Raw genomic sequence first — 19,193 nt, 5'->3', positions numbered from 1 at the left:
TTAGGCTCTTAACTGTATTGTTTGGTGCAGCTTTACACACACACACACACACATTCATATACATCACTGAGGTTTGGAGCCCTGGACCCTGGCAGACAGGTGGCTTTGTTCAGAATCACAGTGTGCAGGCTGGGAGAGCTGGGTGAAGTGGAGGGGGGGGGGGCTCTAATCATTATTATGCTTTCCGCAGAATGGTGGCGCTCCGCATTTTTTGCCGTGTTCCCGAGTTGGTCGGCACATTCCGCTGGCATTGTTATCCGGCCTGTTTCCTGCGGCCGGCGGCTTTTGTCAGCCTCTCCCCCATTGTCCCGGCTTCCTTTGTTCCCTGGCTCCAACAATGGCTTTTTTTCTGCCTCTTAATATATATGTGCACTTTTTGCCCTTGTGTGTTCTGTTTGTTTTGTTCTGCTGTCTGCTGTGTTTTTCTTCCCTCCTGCTGCAGAGCTGGGAAATAACACACACACACACACACACACTCTCTCTCTCTCTCTCTCTCACACACACACACACACACCCACAGACATATACACACACACACACACAGACCCACAACACACAAGCCTGAGTTAATAGGTTCAAGTTCACCGTGGTTCAAATCTCTCACTCAACCTGTCCTCCCTCCTTTCTCCCTCACTGAGGTGTTGTCTCCCTCCCTCCCCTATAACCTTCCATTATTCACTGTCACAAACACACTTCATGTGACAAGCCTGGCTGTGACTTTAGGTGGCCAGAACACTAGCACCAACTAACCCTTGACCTTGACCTGAAAGAGCAGTTCACAATTGTTGTCATGACACAGATCCTGAAGGACCCACAGCAGACAGCAGACACCCCCCGTCTGAAGAGGCTTTGGGCTGAAATTACACAAATGTGAAATGTAACTACAAAATGCCCAAATATTTAGCTGCAGAGAGAACCAGGCCTTTATTTGAAACAAGCTTATTCATTTCTTATTTCTACAGTTTTTATCAGAGACGTGTTGTTTGTTTGTACACTTCCACAGCACTAAATCCATTTCAATGATACGTTTATTTATATTTATATTTATATAGAAGTTTAATTTTTACCAAACACGAGGTTGGCCCCTAATCTTACAGTTCAATCCTCTTACAGTTTCTAGCCACGCTAGCGACATGGCTCTAAGGATGACAAAGTCAAAGTCATTTGATTGGTCGATCTTTCATTTTGCTTTTGCCTGACATAGCTCAACAACTATTGGACCTCTATACAGCCTCACAGAGCTGCCAGCATGGCTGTAGGCCTTCTGTACCCACAGCATCGTTTTATTAGGCCCAACGAGTCGACCAAACCTTGTCTCAAAAAGCCTCTGGTTTAACTTCTGTGGTAACTTTCCATTTTGCAGAGGGCCTCATTTCACAGAAACATATGGATGTGAACACGTGCAGGAATGACTCAGTGTTACCCTCAGTGTTACACCTAGAGTTTTCACCTCGCTGTGATGATATCAACCATGAAATCAAGTTCCCAAACCCAAACCTTACAGCACGCAGATGACACAGAGTTTTGTGGGATGTGTTTGTCTGTCTACAGAATGGTTGAGCCCAGCACTCCAGCACTGCACCTCGTCTGCGGTGGGGATGTCAGCATGGCGGGTGTTGGTGTCAAAATAGAACAGGAGGAGTGCAGCGGAGGGGTTGGAGTCATTACCAATGCTGAACCTGCCAAGACGTCGCCCTTACGTGATTGGTCAGGAAATCATCCACTGGAGGCCCGCCAACTGACCCCTCCACTCTCCTGCTCCCCTTCGGTAAGGATATCACGAAAGACACGACACGAGGTCGATGACAGGCATTTTAGTAAATGTAGGAAGTGTCACATATTGATATGTCAAAGTAAAACACGTCCTGCTGTGTGGCTTTGTCAGCTGACGGTCTCGTTCTGTGCCATGACAGGAGGGCTCTCCGGGCAAGGAGCTGCCTCACAGGCAAAGCCCCATGGGACTGAAGGAGGGCAGGACACATGACAGAGCAGAGGGACAGTCCAACTTAAAGGAAGGTCTGTCTAAGCTCTCAACATGGTCTCTCATTAGCTTTGTCCTCTGCGGCGTCGGGGCTAGTGTTGATGGAGCTGGAGATTGGCAAAGAGGCTTTTCTGGCAGTGACCATTGAATAACATGCACTTCTGCACAATACAAAACTCGTTTGGAAGTTGAAGGCATAGGTCCATACCAATTCTGTTTGATTCTGTCTAACTATGTGAGCTGTGATGAGTATGTTGTTTTTCTTTACATCCATCAGTGAACTAAATCAGGGTGAAAAACTATTTTTGTCATGGTTGTTCATAATGTCATGGGTAACTATAGCTTGGGTCTTGTTTTTAGAAATACTGGCTGCCATCAGCTCAAATTTGCACACAACCGACACCTACAAAACCCCTGGTAAATATAAGCTGCTTAAGATCAGCGTGTTAATGTCATTGTGAGCATGATGACATATTGAGTTACAGCAGTGTAAGTGTGACCTCCCACAAACCCTCGCATGGCGGTAGACTATGGACACATCATAAGCAATAGAAACAACTGCCAAACCTATGAAGACAATCATTTTAAATTGTATTCTAACGGCATACATGTTGGTACAATCAACATGTTTGTTGCAGTCCATTCCTCCAGTGCTGCAGGGTTGAATTGGCGAGGGCACTAACACTGGGGGATGTCGTTTTCCCACCCTGAAATCTGGTCTCTGTCACGTATTTAATATGTGAACATCCACACACATCAGTGAAACCTGTAGTTTATGTACATTTTGATATCTTATAACAGATGTACTAGAGAGTGTAAACTGACTTGTAGACTAACTGCTCTGAATTCACCTCAGTAAGTACTCACCATTTGCCCCAACATTGAAACACTGGTGCCAGTGCACCTCCACAGTCTGTCTTCTTTCTGCACCTCTTTCATTTGGAGTCTCTCTCCCTTACTCACATATACACGTCCATACAATTCTCTCACCGATCAGACTTTTACAACTCCATATCTTCTGTGTTTAAGTGCACTACGTTCTGCTGCTATTCAGCATTAAACAATGCAGTCTGCCGAAAATCGATGCATAGAAGTGATGGTTTGTCTAGCAAAGCGAGGGTGTTGTTTTGGTCGCTGAATGGGTTCGGGGTGATCAGTGTGCTTTTTTTTTTGTCTGATTTTGTTCAGTCCCTCACACGTGGACTGAAAGGCTGCTCTGCAAGACTTTCCCTGCCCTCAAGTATTTCACCAGCCTGCACTCCTCGCTTCTCAAAACATTCTCAAATTTTCTCTACTAGCTGACCTTGGATTGTTCTCTGTCCACATATTGATCCACTCAAACACTCAAAACTTCTCCGAGACGCACAAACAACCTCTGCCCTTCGGCACCTCAAATGTCTTCTTCAATCAATGCCATTAGGAAGACAGCGGAGAGGCTGAGAAAGTAGTATGGTGTCAGATAGATTTTATTTGACAGAATGTATTTTTTACACCATCAAGTGCAGTTCTGCTGAGTACCTGTTGTGTCCTGTTAACAGTAATGCCGACCATTGAGAAGCTGCTGAATGCTGACTGGAAGGAGAAACTTCTGGATAAAAGCACAGTGGGGGCAGGACAACTGAAAGGTCAGCTTGCAGACATCACCAACACCTTTATACCATTTATATACCTCTTATGTGTCATTAGCTCCAGCACATTCACATTACATTGTACAAATATCTGCCTTATTTGTGTATTTGCCGTGTAAATCACTTGCTTTATTAACTCAAAAATGTTCAATAACACTTATTACACACTCAAAAGCAACAGGCTGCGTGCAGTAATGCGGCGCACCATTGGTTGGATACTTTTCTGTCAAAATTGATGGTTTCGTCTTGTGTTTCTTCTAAAATCGGGGAAAGTTGGGACAAAAACATAGAAGCAAACAAAAAGACAGAAGCAGGAGGAAGGACTTGACCGAATGATGTGTATTATCACAAACAGAGGGACCCACCCTCGATTGTCTCTGTCCCGCTGTAGTCACCACACTCAGGTCTTATCAGAGTGGATCAGTATTTACTTATCTCTGTTATTACACTCTGTCTAGCTGTTGTCATTGCTCGCACACTTGGCAAGTGATGAAAAAAAAAAAACCACATCAATAATATAACAAAGATAGTTTCCTCTTGTGAGAATGAGCTAGAAACCAAATTGTCTTGTTGTTGTTTTACTGAATTAATTCAAGGAGAAATGTGTCAGTTCTGAGGATCTTTTGTAGCATGTTGAGTTGATGAGTAAAATAACCACAAAAAGAAAAATATAATCAGTATATAGTAGAGGATGTAGAGGTCGACACAACAAATACTCTAAACCTGCAAAAAACTGGTTTTTTTTGGCCGCTTGGGGGTAGCAGAGAGAAGTTTTGAACGCACTTTTGTTTTGAAATCTTTAAGTTGATATGGTGAACGAAGCCAACAGCTGCTTATTCACACATGCAGCAGCAAACATCATCATTCAGCGTCATCGCTGTCATGTCATGCGTTATTCTAAAAATATCGACTGTAGCAGCTTTAACATTGTAATTTGTAATAACGAATTGTAACCCAGGTCGTCATTGGGTATGAGTGTTCCAGCAGTTTTTAGAGAAACCTGACCCCCCTAACCCCCCAGGTACCCCAGAGTCTCTGGCAGAGAAGGAGCTCCAGTTGTTGATGATGATCAACCAGCTGAGCGGTCTGAGGGAGCAGCTGCTGGGAGCCCACTCCGAGCAGAGGAACATGGCCGCCCTGCTGCTGGAGAAACAGCAGCAGCAGATGGAGCTGGCTCGACAGCAGCAGGAACAGGTACCAGTCAGAGGCGTCCAGTCACAGAACACCACAGTCCACGATCTCCATACTAACGCCATCGTTAGCACACTAACATGATTTGCATGATTAAATGTATCAAACAAGTGTCCGTGTCTGCACTGTCCGTTATCTTGATGAAAACCAAAATGGGCCTTTGTGACCGAATAGAGACTCAGGAACCACATCAGGAAGTAAAAGTCCCTTCTGTGCAGTCATTTGTGTGTTCTGACTGCATATGAAGAAGAATGGAGACGAGGAAAGTAAACCAGATGACATTCCTTTATTTGGGATGGCAGTTTCACAGACCAGATGTTAAAGCAGAGACAGAAAATGGTAGAAAGGTGAGAAGAGAGGATCTGTGAGGCGCTTTTTTCTGCTTTATGTTAGCGTATGCTATTTTCTAACTATCATAACAACAAACACAGTTCTTTATTTGACTTGAATTTTTTTCTTCTGCTCGGTCGCTCACACGTTCTCTCCTTATCTCACTCTTTTCTCTTTATAGACTAAATAGAAACTTGACGTAATTTGTCATTTTTAGGACGTAGCTCTCACTTAAACGTCAGTAGCATTGGAAGTAACTCTCATCTCTCTTCTTACCTTTGCTGCCAGTGACCACCAGTGCAGTCCGAACACATGTTTGACAGCCGACTCACTGTGCACTGAAAAGACTATTTGCCAATTTAGCATTGCACTTTCATTTATTTGAAAAATTAAAAAGTTAAAAAGTTAAGAATTAAAAATTCACCTTCAAAAAAAGTCACGGCCTGTGTTGATGCGTAGCGACTACGGTCAAACGTCCAGAACTAGAACGCAGATCCTGCAGTTGAAATGAAACTCTAAAAAGGTTCCTGTGTTCTTGGAAAAGTTCCCGTGGTTGAAAAGGTCACAAGTGGCTTCACTTAAAACGCTAATGGCAAAAGATCAGTCGCAGGTTGACAGATCAGTTTCAGCCTTTGAGATCTCACATGTCGGATTCATGGCTCAACAGTTCAACAATGCTGTTCATGTTCTCAGCACTTTACTAAACGCTTAATCATGTTCCTAGTCTTGAATCGAGGCCAGTTAAATGTACTCATTGTTCTTTGACTAAATGTTCTGTTAAATTCATCACGTATGTATTAAATATGTGTGTATGTATCTAAACAGGCATTTATCAGCATATTTCAACTGAGAGTTTTTCAGTTCGGACTATTATCAGATTATTATCAGAGAGCATTAAATTGAGATGTAGAATAAGATTCATATGATCGAGGGGTTATATGTTATGTTTATTTATGTATTTTATTGTGAAAAATGATAATAATAGTTTTAAAAGCAACAAAAAATATGAGTAATAATAAAAATGAAATAAAAAGAATGAACATGTCTTGTGTCCCAGATCGCCAAGCAGCAGCAGCAGCTGATCCAGCAGCAGCACAAGATCAACCTGCTTCAGCAGCAGATCCAGGTCAGCTCCCCTCAAGACCTCCTCATGTCCACTCACACCAGCATCAAGTCCTCATCGCTGATCCCAAACCTGTTTCAGAGAAATGAGGCACGGCCGTTTATGTAAGGTGTGTTTGTCCTGCCATGTCCCAGCAGGTGAACATGCCCTACGTGATGATCCCGGCTTTCCACCCCAACACCCAGCCCCTCTCGGTCACCTCTGACCCCCAGATGACCCTGCCACTGCAACCGATCCCCTGCAAGCCAGGTCAGTCATGGAGCCAGCAGAGGGGTTTCAGTCTTGGGCAGAGCTGGGTCCATTAAACCTTGGATCCACTGATGGAATGATTTACATTTACAACATTACTTTTATTACAAAAATGTGGTTAACAGAGGAATTTTTCTTTAAACCTTGGATTCGTCCTTACTGAGACAGAGTGTTGAGTCGTCGCACCGACCGGCACACGGAGCAGCATAGCAGTGACACAAAGCCAGTCAGGGTGTGAATCCCTGGGAATCTCAGTTTGATTAAGTTCCAGTTGTTGGTGTCACAGTTTTCCTCAGAATCAATTCTCAATTCAAAACCAAGCCTCGTTCCAGGCTCCAGCGTGGTGAGTGTCCATCCCCATGAAGTCAGTCCACTAAACCGCACCATGAAGCACGACTGGCAGTTAGAAATGATCTCCGTCAGAGTCACCGGTCAGGGTTCCATTCAGGCGTAGTGCAAATTTCCAAAAAGAAAATGCAAGTTATTGCAGGTTTCCATCCACTACTGCGATATGAACATCAACCTACAAAAGGTGAACTGCAGAATCACTGCGCTCACAGGCTTACACGTATTTGACTGATGAAGCCGGTGTGCTTCTGCTTCCCCACTGTGCCGACACAGTGGCCTCACTGAAATGAATGAGGGGACCGTGAGTTATTACAGTTTTACAAATTCATTAGTTTTCTTTTTAGCTTCCACAGTGGGTTTGCTCGTTTCAGTTTAGTTTTATTCTTTAGTGTGAGTTTAATCTTTTTTTTTTTATTTGTCACCGGCAGACAAAGAAGTTCAGAGTTGGTTTTCCATCCAAACACATCAGTTAGTGTAGACGGCCCAGCCTCAGCTATCAGACGCACCAACACTGACCACAGACTTTTCCTCTAGGTTTTTGTTCTATTCCAGTTAGTGAAGAGCACAATGTTATGGCAGTTACTGTTTGTGTTTATTTCTCAGTTAGCTAAAATGTGTGTTCACACCTAGTTTCAGTTTTTAGTTAAGTCTCTGTTAACTTTTATAACTTTATAACAAAAACCTGATCAAATCAAAGAAGAGAAAGGTCTCAGCTCAGCAGTGATGAACCGTCCCTCTGAAGGCACCTAAAATTAGCTGAAGTCATTCTGACGAGCCCAATAATGTTCGAGATTCGATTAAGGTCGTCTTTGGTTGCCATTGTGATCTTTTGATAATCCTCCAAGGTTTCTCTCCAACAGGCCTTTAGTGCAGCGAAGATTGGGGTTTTGTCAGTTCTTTCATAACCTGACAATGACTATGTGTTTTGAAGGCCAGAAACTTTGCGCTGAAAAGTTCTGGCCTTTAATACAGCTCCGTGAGTCACCGCCAATTCTGTAACATTTTGTGCACTTGAACACAAGGCCTACTTTATAGAAAATAGAAAGACATTAGTGAGATACAAATGTAGACAGTTGAACAATATGCTTGATAGTACTGTACCACTCACACATTTACTGGATGCTTGCACAGTTAGCAGGCTACAGAGGCAGCAGCTTAGAAAACCACAGCTTTTGTGCAGTCTTGCTTTCACGAGTCTTAAAAGCTGCGCTCGTGAGTGACCTTGTCCCTCTCTATCTTTTCAAACCTAAAAGACACAAGGCCAGTCTTTAAAACATTGTAGGCGGGATGTAAGGATAACCATTCATTCTTTATTTCCAGAAAAGTGTGTGAGTGTACGTGTGTGTGTGTGTGTGTGTGTGTGTGAGCACTTTAGAATGTTTTTACAGGTGGATGTGTAAAATTGTAGAAAGACTGGTGGGTTGTGTGTAAGAGGTCCTATAGTTTCTTTAAAGAGACTGAAGGAGTACGGAGCTACGATGTTTGGTTCACTTCTTCCATTTGTTGCTTCATTTACATACAAGTTCACCATTAACTGAACAATGTTACTATATCACTACAGAGAGAAAGTGTGTGTTTCATAATATGGGTCCTTTAATAGTGGGATAGAGTACAGCATCATTATTACACCTGAGTTACTTCATTTGGTGAGAGTGCAAACCATGCAAGGTGTGGCTAATACAGCATGAGGTGATAGAACATCCTTTATATGGTGGTTTCTCTTTCTTTCACATCTTCCATAGTTTCGCCCCCAACTGTTTTATGACACTGTTGATTCTTTTGCGTCACTGATGGAAAAATCCTGACTGATGGTCACCAGGAAGTGCTGTGAATTAACAACAGACTTTAGAAGATGAGTCATTTTGAACCTCTTGTAATACTGAGCTCTTTAATTGAGTATCAAAGATAATATATGATTATTTGGTTTTACAATTTTCCATGTCTATGGTTTTTATTAATAATTTATTAACTATTTTTGATAACATCATCTTTATCAAGTCCATAGTTACAAATACCCCCATAATGTAATGATTCAATTCAGTTCAATTCAGTTTATTTTGTATAGCCCAGTATCACAACAGAGTGTCTCACAGTGCTTTACAAAGTTCACAGAAATAAACAAGAAGTGTAATAAATAATAAATAGTAATGATAAACACATGAAACACAGCTCTACGTGGTTCACAAGAAAAAATTAAATCAATTTTACAGTTATTAAAACAATAAATAAGAACAATAGAAGAATAAAATACTTAGAATAGTAGAATTGATTAAAAACACTACAAATAGTTTTAATATAATTATTAGAATTAAAAGAGTTGTTTCTGCAAACTGTTGACAGAAGTTGATAGTTTGGTGCATAATAACAGAAGCTGCTTTTGGTTTGTCTCTGGTACATTTAGAGAGTCAGCACAGCAGCAAAATCACACCTCAGTGTTACAGGAACAGTCTGATCGGACTTGCAGAGTAACCACACTGGAGTCTGATGACAGTGTTTTTCATTTTACGCCCCCCACAGCCGTGGACTATCCCATGCAGCTGCTGCAGAACCCCCACCCCACCCCCGTGAAGAGGAGCGGTGGCTCCTTCAGACAGGTACAGCATTACTACAGTTCTGTTTATGTAATGTGTGTCAGCCGTCTCAGGTTCTTTAAATACAAACATTGCTAACAGATCTCCAAAATACAAACATTACTGCAGGAACAGTGAATAAGATCAGTGTGTTTGTTTAGAATACGGTGTGTGTACGTGTGTGTGTGCGTGTGTGTGTGTGGTTTAAAGGACATTCAAGTAACACCATACACACTAAACAGATAATGTACTTGGAAGGCATAGAGACCTTTTTAAGTACACCACACCGCCTGTTCCAATTTTTAATGTGTGTGGTATAGGTGTGTGTGAGTGTGTTCTCGCCTGTGTGTGCATGTAGAATGAACTGTGTTTGCACGGCTGTCTGTCAAGCAAGGACAGACCAACAGGGCTTAGATAAACAAAAGGGAAGAGAGGATGAGGTGAACATGAAGACAAAAGACCAGAGTCGCTACAAAGGTGTGACAGATGCGCTCCGACACGCCAAATCTGCCGTGCATAACCGGAATACATGCACACCCTCGCCCTTTGCAGTTACGCCTGAATGTGTGTGAGTGGCCCCGCCCCTACTCATCTGCTCTCGCTGTGTGTTTAGGAAGCCAGTCAGCCCTTGAACCTGACCTCCAAGCCAAAGGGGCTGGAGCTGGGGAAAACCCCCAGCCCGCAGAGCCTGGAGCTGGGAGCGCTGGCGCTGCAGGGGGCCTACAGGCCCAGAGATCACCACAGAGAAGTGTCCCACAGCCCGCCGCGGTCCGCCCTCAGTGAGTGATGCTGACAGTTACACTGCTGTGATAGAAAGTGTGAACTCATGATTCCAAAAGGGGAAAAAAGCTGTTGCTTCCTCACAGCTCTTCTAAGATGCTCAAATCAAACGTCACCCTCTGTATTTCTGGTGTGTCATGGTAACGGACTTTTTGGGTTATGAAAGGTTTCCCTCATGCAAACCTTTCCTTAACAGTATCTGCGGACTGTTACTGTTCCTGTTACCACTGGGAGCCCCACACAGACGTGTTTTAAGTCCCTATTTTGTCTGTATTTGGTGCACGCATGCAGGTGGATGATAAACAGTCCTGCTGTCAGTTGCTGTGTCCTTGATTCTACCACTGGGACGCAACCATGCAAAAGTTTAAAAATCTATGATTAGTGATTTTAAATCACTTTTAATGTCACTTTATCCATCAGTGACTCGACCCTGAGCTTTTACACTTGGTATCTTGGAGCTCTTTCCTTAAAGACATCAAAGGAAGTGAGACATTTCTTCTTGTTTGTAATGGACAGAAAAAGAAAAATGAAGTTGGCAGCAGCATCACCAGCCACTGAGACAAACTGTGAGAGTGCAGCTTATAGAAACTCAACTCCAAGGAAGAAGACCTACTGCAGTACCATCATCATCATTCTAATCTTTCCCTCCTCCTCCTCCTCGTCTTGTGGTTTTTCCTTTAGGTTTCCTCGGTGATGGAGACGTGGTCACCCAGGCCATCCATGACGCCCAGCTGCTCCTGAGGAGCCACAGCGCCGGGGGGCGAGAGAGGGACAGGGAGAAAGAGAGAGAGGGCAGCGGAAAGATGGTGAGCCGACATCCAAAGTGCTCAGCACACACACACAGTCACAAGGTTTCTGTTTAGAGCCCCCGGACAGGCACCTCTTCATGTAAACATGGTGGCAGATTTACATGTCGTCTCGCATCTGAAAGACACAAGGACGCTCATACCAGGTCTGACCACAACATTTCTAACACAGCACGAGTCTGAGCTGCTGTTCGGTTAGCTTGAAGGCTACAGCAGCACAAGGTCAAGCATGCACACACCATGGATGCACTAGTTGAATTTGATACCGAAGGCAAAGATGGCGCCTGTTCGGTCCAAAGAGAGCTGCTCGCCTGACGCACACACCAAAAACCCCTGGCTGCTGGGTGAGGTTCCAGACTCCGTGGCCCACTGAACATGCACAGTCGTGTTCATCCCATCATGCCTCTGGCCCGTCCACGCTGGTGACTTTTTTTGCGCTTTTGAAAAGTTTTACAAAGATTAAACCTCCGTGGTTAAATATACGATACAAAGATTCATAATTGATCGTGTTTATAGCTGGAGGCGTCCTGCAGCTTTACAGATGTCTCTTCTACAGTGGTGGTGTTGTAGTTATGCTAAGTGGTGATCCAACATCCACTTCGTATATTTAGTCCTTGGCCACACTCAGTCTCACCTGCACATTTTTTATCCAGGATTTAGCCAGAAGTCCTGTCTCCTTTTCTTTGCACTGTCCTCACAGGCTTCCACCTTCACCACAGCTAACGTAGCTGAGTCCTCTTATTTGTCACTAGCAAAAGGTTTTATTTGAATGATTACACAAATTATCTTAAGCCTCACTGTTGCTGTCTTGAGCTGCAGTGTAAATCCTAATGCATTTATTTAGAACTGTAAACAGCCGCACCATGGACATTTAGTTGAATATATGATAACTAATATATCCATATCATCACCTATTAAGTTTCTGCGTGGAACAGTTTCTCGTTTACACATCTAGAAGTTACACAGCAAAACTTAAAGTCATGTGGAGCAGTGTTTCTGGTCACCTGCTGAACGTGAAGCCCCATGAGGTGAAACTCACCGTTGAGCTCTGTGAAGCTGAGGGGAGCTGCAGGCTCAGGTTCTCTGCTGGTTCATCACTACGAGAGACACCTTTCACGCTGTTTTCCCAGTGTGATAACACATTGTTATTAGGAAAAATATGGATTACAGCAGCTTTAAAGTCTAAGTGTTTCATTTACATACATTTCATGATACTCAATCAATCAATCAATCTTTTTTGATATAGCGCCAGTTCATAACAGTGTTATCTCAAGACGCTTTCCATAAAGAGCAGGCCTAGACTGAACTAGACAATTTATTAATTTATTTTTAAAGACAGCTTTGCTGAGTTTCATCACAGTACAGTCAGTCCAGATAATTAAGGCTACTCACAGAATTAAAACCATGCGTTCTGATGTTTCACCACTGAAGAACAGAATATTTAAATTATTTTATGTTAGTTTGTGAAAGGCCAGCGTATCGACAAAGACATCTGTCGTCCCTTAATGTAAATGGCTGGAGTTTGAAATGCAAATGTCCTCTTAGTGAACAAAGTGGATACAAGGAAACACTCCCTGTGAGTCCCTCTCTCTCTCTCTGCCTGGCATCCAGGGGTCTAACCGGGGGTCAGAGGCAGGTTTAGGGTTACAGGAGATTTACCCAGCTGAAGAAGATCCCTGCTGTAGTGTCACCACACACAGCAGCACATATGTTCAGGTGCTGTCTTCTGGAAAATGATGTTACTTAACCCTTGTGTGGTGTTCAGGTTTGTGGGACCCGATTTCATCCATTTTCATGTTCTTTATCAAAAGAAAAATGATACGATTAATCATTTTTTCAAACTCAGACTCATCAATATGAGCCAAGGCCAGTGAGTCTGAGTTTGAAAAAATAACTAATCGTATCATTTTTCTCTTGATAAAAAAATGAAAAGGGGTCCCACAGACCTGAACACCATACAAGGGTTAAACCCAGCGTGTTTTCGACATGTGCAGCAGGATGCTGGAGATCTGTTGTAGCCAGCGTCCTGTGCTGTGCAGCGGTCTGCTGGGGGGAGCAGCATCAGAGCCGCGACACCAACACACTGAACAAACCGATCAAGAAGGCCGGCTCTGTGATTGGCTGCAAACCGGACACTTTTGAAGTGGTGGTGGAAACGAGGACTCTGAACAAACTGACCTCCCACTTCACCCACTACTGGACAGACAGCGGAGCAGCTTCTCAAACACACTGGTTCATCTCCGCTGTCACAAGGACGGATACAGAAAATCTTTCCTGCCAACAGCCAGAACCCTGTTCAATAAGTGGCAGAGAGCTCTCAGCACCCTCTGCCATTCAACATGAACACGTTACTACAGTTTTTATTTAACTTGCACTACGGTTCCTCACTTTACACTTCCACTACATTTCTTTCTTATAGTTTATTTTACACTGCAGCAAATCTATTTATTTATGTTACTTATTTATTTACCTTGCATATTTTTTTTTTTTTGCTAATTCTTATTGTTGATCTGGTACATACAACATTTTTTACATTTTTTTTTTGCTTATTTGTTTGTGTTCACGGTGGTGGTCGCTTTCTGTGCTGCTACTGTAACACCAGTATTTCTATCTGTCTATATCTATCTATAGAAAAGACAAAGACGTGATGTCTGTGTTGTTTCTATTATTAGAAAGTGAAAAGGGGCTGCCCTTTTGTACCCACACAATGATGGTATCAGCTGCAGAAAGTACAGAAAGGCTCAAACGTGAAGCAAAATGGAAACTTTGCTTTCTTGCAAGTATGTAAATTGAATTGTTTATCAGTGCTCTCTAAGTGTCTCAGCGCTCCACGTTTCGTCTGGAGCCCGACTGTGAAAACCGCGGGTGTTGCTTTTTGTTTCATGTAAAAATTGTCTTCTATTCTGGTCTTGGTTTTGATTCTTTGAGGTGGCTGAAGCTTTGGTCTCAGCCTCGTCGTGGAGCAACAGCTGTCGCGGCCTCACAATACCACAAAGGCCCCAGTGTGGCATTGACTGAGCCACCTGCCCTCTCTCTTTGTCCACAGGAATACTGTACTCTGCTCTCCTCTCCTCCATTATCCTGCTCCATCTCACCTCTTCTGCTGCTTTAACACCAATACTGATGGCTGACCTATTTTGGTATTACCCTGCACTCCGCACGGGGATAAATAATGTTTTACAGCACGGGGATGGATGATAGTTGCAGTGATGGTACGATAGTTGTGCAAATTCCCAGCTCTGCCTTTTCCCCTTCACTTCCCCCCCCTCAGACAGTAAACACCATTCTTCCTCCTCCATAGCGTTGTAATTTCCTTTCTTTGCATTTACAGCTCTGCATTTAAACAGCAGCTGATATGGTGAGCACGCAGTTTCTTTACCTTAAATAGCACTGGTGTAACACATGCGTGCCTCAAACACACCCCGTGAACACTGGGTCATCGTTTTACTGCAGGCGAAATTCAAATCGACTTTTTGTGTGCGGGTGTGAATGTTAGTGTGACTTCACTGCACGTCTGACTTCACCTGTCTTTGTCTTTTTTATGTCTGCAGGAGTATAAAGAGTCTCACCACAGCGAGAGAATGTCCCACTCCGAGCGGGGCGATGACAGACACGGCCTGCCGTCCACCGAGGAGCACCTCAGCAGTGACTCTGAGGGTAGGTGTCCCTGGACAGGCCTGTTTGATAATGCCCATGTTCACCTAATGTGTCGAATGTCATGACTAGTGTCACGACTTTCTATTTCAAAGGCAGCACACACAATACAGAAAATGTTTCATTACTGCCCCCCCAGACTGACATTTATATATCCAAATATAACTTCCACCTCCAGATTCAGCTGCAACGACATACGGCATCATCCTCTCGAAGTGTGGTAGTGTTAATGAGAAACAGAAGCAAAGTTTCAGGTCCAGACCTCTGGTTGGAAACAGTGGGCAGGGATTGTGAATCATAACTGCGTGTTAAAATAGGAAGTTGTGGGTGAATCAAAATGTTTCCTTCAGTGAGTAAAGGTTAATAACAAGGCAAGGTAACGGAGTCTGAGTACATGAACCAGTGTTAGGGGTGTAACAGGAAAGGTTGATGACTGCAGAGGAATAAAAAGGTACATTCAACGAGGAATGAGATGAAAACATATTCCAGCTTTGTGTGGTCCTCTGACTGTAGCCCTCCCTCCCGCAGGTGCCCTGCCCGTCTCGGTCCCAGGCAGCTACGCGGAGGCCCGGGCCCCCCCCTCCTCGGGCCACATCAAGAGACCCATGAATGCCTTCATGGTGTGGGCCAAGGACGAGCGCAGGAGGATCCTGCAGGCCTTCCCCGATATGCACAACTCCTCCATCAGCAAGATCCTGGGTGAGCCTAGCACTGGGCCGGGGTGGGGGGGTGGGGGGGGTCTGTGTCTCTATTCTGAGACGCTGCCTGGCACATGTGAGGGCACGAACAGCCACCTGCTTCGCCCACTGCTCACACACACACACACACACACACACACACACACACACACACACACACACACATACACACACACACACACACACACACACACACACACACACACACGCACATACTGGCCTGAATCCCTTTCCTTGGACCAAACATTTACATTCCTCTCTATTGTGGAGTGCTCATGTTGTGAACAACCTCCCTTCACACAGACACACACATGCAAAATATTATCATATAACTCACTGCTGTGCTTAAATACACAATTCTATTACTAATTACTTCTTAAATACCCAATTTCAATCTCCATAGAATTGTTTTCTCTGATGTGAGCGTCTCCTTCATCCGAAGAGCAACAAGTCACCTTTGGTCAAATGTACTGTAAAATAAATCTGATGTGACAGTGACAACACTGTTAATTGATGAGAAGACCATGATGATGTAACATTTATCAGTAAAAACATGTATTCTAAGGAGGACATGTGGCTTTTGACAGAAGAAATAATACAACTCTTTGACATATTAAGTCAAATTCACAAGAAACTAAAGGCTCCCTTGCTCATTTCAGCCAGGCACAAGTTTAGCTGCTTTGCATTTGCTGCTTGCGCTCAGTCTGGTATGACCAGCAGCTGGTGGTGGCTAATGTTAGATAATGTTAGCAAACCTTTCATCAATCATCAATCTTTATTTATATAGTGTCAATTCATAACAAGTGTTATGTGAAGACGCTTTCCATAGAGAGCAGGTCTAGACCCAACTAGACAGAGAGGGTGTCTGCCCCCCCCAACCCAGACCGGACCTTTGTAAAATGCTTTTTAATTTTAATCATGCCGTCTTCCCAACCCTTCACGTCCCCCGCCCTCCTTGTGCATCCACGTGTCTGTCATTAGGCTCCAGGTGGAAGGGCATGTCCAACCAGGAGAAGCAGCCTTACTACGAAGAGCAGGCGAGGCTGAGCAGGCAGCATCTGGAGCGCTACCCCGACTACAAGTACAAGCCCCGGCCCAAGCGGACCTGCATCGTGGAGGGACGGAGGCTGAGGGTGGGCGAGTACAAGGCCATGATGAAGAGCCGGCGGCAGGAGCAGAGAGCGACCTACCCGCACAGGTAGAGGGATAAACACGCTTCACATAACTTTCACAACAAGAATAATTCCAGTTTGTCCCTGACAGACAGCACTGACAATTCACTCCATTCACAAAAGTTTACTCTGCACCTCCACACGCTGTAGACAATGGAGGCAGCTCTAAAAGCTCTTCTTCATTCTCGACGACACAAACAAAAGTGAAGTATTGAGCTGTGCTGTTTTTCAGTCTGTCCTCAGCGATGAATAGCATCCCTCGCAATTATTCCCTCTAACTCCTCCAACTAGTTAAGCTGGAGGAGTTGGAGGTTGGAGCTGCCAGCAGTGGTCGGGTTTGAGAGTTGCTCTGGTTTAGTCTTGGTTTTCTTTGTCTCACAGATACACTCACCGCATCTTTTCTTTGTTCAACTCTTTAGAGAAATAAAACGTCATCGTCAGAGTGTCACGATGACTGCAGATCTCATTTCTGATCATTTCACTCAAACCTGATTCTTTTTAGTGTTTCTGGGATAATTTAGAGACATTTTCACTTTCACCGAGCTGCTCGTAGGCTCAGCCTACTAAAACCACTGATGGGTTGATATTTCATTGTAGTCAAAGTGGAAAAATCTCACAAGGAAACATTTAAAGGTCAGATTGAAATGACAAGAAGTCAGTGTATCATTTTGGTGCAAGATGGATGTGGATGAGCACTGACAATAGTTTCTGATATCATTTCAATGCCAGCCTTGCAGCCAGTTAAGCTTAGCTGTCTGCTGCTGCTCAGTCCCAGCTGATTTTAGCACTACGTTACTCCGTGACCACGTGCGGCGCGCTCTGATTTGTGACACGTGAAAAAACCTAATCACTGATAGCTTTCAGCACTAAGTGAAAATGGGGAAAAATGTCCTGTATCATGTGTTTGTGGGCTGACAGGATCAAAAAGAGAAACGAGTCAAGCTGAAGGTTGTGTTTGTTTGTGTCTGTTTCTCAACGCCACAGTAAGTAGCGAGCTCAGTGATTGGATGGTTTTTGCTGGGAATTGCATTTAACTTCTCCCCTCTACTTTTTATGTACACTAACTTGTACCTTTGACCTCTAATCGAAGAAGAAGATAGGCTACATTTAGTTAATCTTTCGTGCTGTTGACTCAGGCAGGAGAGTTTCATGTCCATCTGAGCCTCAGAGGTGCTTTATCCTCACACATTTGCTGTGTTTGTTATCACACACTAACATCCTGCACACAATCTACTCAGAGGCCGGACTGCAGACTGCATCCTGCCATTGGACAGTCTGAAGAGACGCAGTGCATTTTGGGCCTGTTGAGTCTGTCCAGTCTGCTCACGGGGCGTACTCAGAAATTCTTGTTAATATCATCTAGTTTACATCAGGGCATTTCTCCCACACACCAAACCTACAGACTGAACTGGACGCCATACGTAGTATGAAGTCAGTGTGTGAGCACTGTGAGGGACTTTTACTTCCAGAACAGGAAGCTGCTGAAACAGCTGCTCCCAACCACAAGCTCAGATGCTGTCTTTCAATTTCTCTTTCTCTCTTATTTCTTAAGCACAAAATGCGAAAATTCAAATTTCGATTTGATTAAACTTCCAGCTGAAAACCAAGATAGTGATGAACACCAGTCATCATTATCAGCTCCTTCATATGAAAGCTGCATGTCTCTGAACAGATGTATCAGTGGAAACACATGAAGTTAATTCATGCTTCAGTCTCATTGTTCTCCTGTCACTTCCTGTCTTCTCAGTCAAGCGGAACCACAGCAGATCCACTACTCCCACGGCGACGGCCAGTACACGGGCGGCGCCACCTCGGTCTCCGTGGCAACCATGCCCTTTCACCCCGCAATGCTGGAGCATTACCTGCCGCAGGTACCGCCCCCGGTACGCCGAGCAGAGGGCCAGGCCACGCCCACGTCTCTGTCCAGAGAGAGAGAGAGGGAGCGAGAGAGGGAGCGGCCTCCCTACAGCGAAGGGGAGGAGAGCGACGGGGGAGAGAGGAGCGAGGGGGAACTGGTGCTGCTGACAGACTGAAGGGGAGGTGGGGGGTGGGGGGGGGGAGCAAAATGGAGGTGAGGGATGAGAGGGGAGGATGGGTGCTCTTTGCCGGCTGACAGTCAGAGAAGTAGGATGGAGGATGAAGAGGGGAAACGGGGAGGGACCCTCTGTTAGGCAACATGTGGGGTGATGTGGAGGTGAGAAACATCTCTCCAGTACTCTCTCCATTGTAAATTAGTGGTTTTCAGTGAAACCCTGCCCTACACACACACACACACACACACACACACACACAGGCGAGCTCTTATCTCACTCCTTTCCCTTCATGGACGTGTCATCAGCTGCTTTGTTTTAGAATACAGAGGTTATATTGATCGTTAAGAAGTAGAGGCTTTATCGTTTCATCCCTTATGCTTCTTGTTTTCCTCCCATGTCGACTTCTGGCAGACAAAATGCCCCACAGGGGGTAGATTCACTCTGTGGTCAGAGCATCAGGCCTGCTCTGGAGCCGTCTCATCAGCATGTCAGTACTGACCCCTGCTGGTGAAGCACACTGCTAAATGAGCCACGCAGAGAAGTGGAGCTCCCGTCTGCTTTCACATTTACAGTTTCACATTTAACCGCGTGGCTCACCTAGAACTAAGGTTAGAACACTCCCAAGTTTTC

General features: G+C 44.5%; 1 protein-coding gene across 1 annotated transcript in view; it reads left to right on the top strand.

The window, feature by feature from the left end:
- sox13 (SRY-box transcription factor 13) overlaps window positions 1–18,563 on the top strand; it is a 36,848-nt gene extending 18,285 nt beyond the window's left edge. Inside the window, exons 2-14 of the mRNA XM_070846927.1 lie at window positions 1,552–1,768; window positions 1,914–2,016; window positions 3,520–3,606; window positions 4,631–4,803; window positions 6,188–6,256; window positions 6,388–6,502; window positions 9,368–9,444; window positions 10,034–10,199; window positions 10,882–11,006; window positions 14,558–14,663; window positions 15,189–15,359; window positions 16,340–16,556; window positions 18,278–18,563. Of these exons, the coding sequence (XP_070703028.1) occupies window positions 1,553–1,768; window positions 1,914–2,016; window positions 3,520–3,606; window positions 4,631–4,803; window positions 6,188–6,256; window positions 6,388–6,502; window positions 9,368–9,444; window positions 10,034–10,199; window positions 10,882–11,006; window positions 14,558–14,663; window positions 15,189–15,359; window positions 16,340–16,556; window positions 18,278–18,563 (1,911 nt within the window). The 5' untranslated portion in view covers window position 1,552. The remainder of the gene's footprint in view (window positions 1–1,551; window positions 1,769–1,913; window positions 2,017–3,519; window positions 3,607–4,630; window positions 4,804–6,187; window positions 6,257–6,387; window positions 6,503–9,367; window positions 9,445–10,033; window positions 10,200–10,881; window positions 11,007–14,557; window positions 14,664–15,188; window positions 15,360–16,339; window positions 16,557–18,277) is intronic.
- The last annotated feature ends 630 nt before the right edge of the window (window positions 18,564–19,193 follow it).

Source organism: Pempheris klunzingeri, chromosome 2 (genome assembly GCF_042242105.1).
Source record: "Pempheris klunzingeri isolate RE-2024b chromosome 2, fPemKlu1.hap1, whole genome shotgun sequence".
Classification (NCBI taxonomy): domain Eukaryota; kingdom Metazoa; phylum Chordata; class Actinopteri; order Acropomatiformes; family Pempheridae; genus Pempheris; species Pempheris klunzingeri.
The sequence above is the reverse complement of the archived record's forward strand: the minus strand, read 5'-3'. Positions and strand labels throughout refer to the sequence as shown.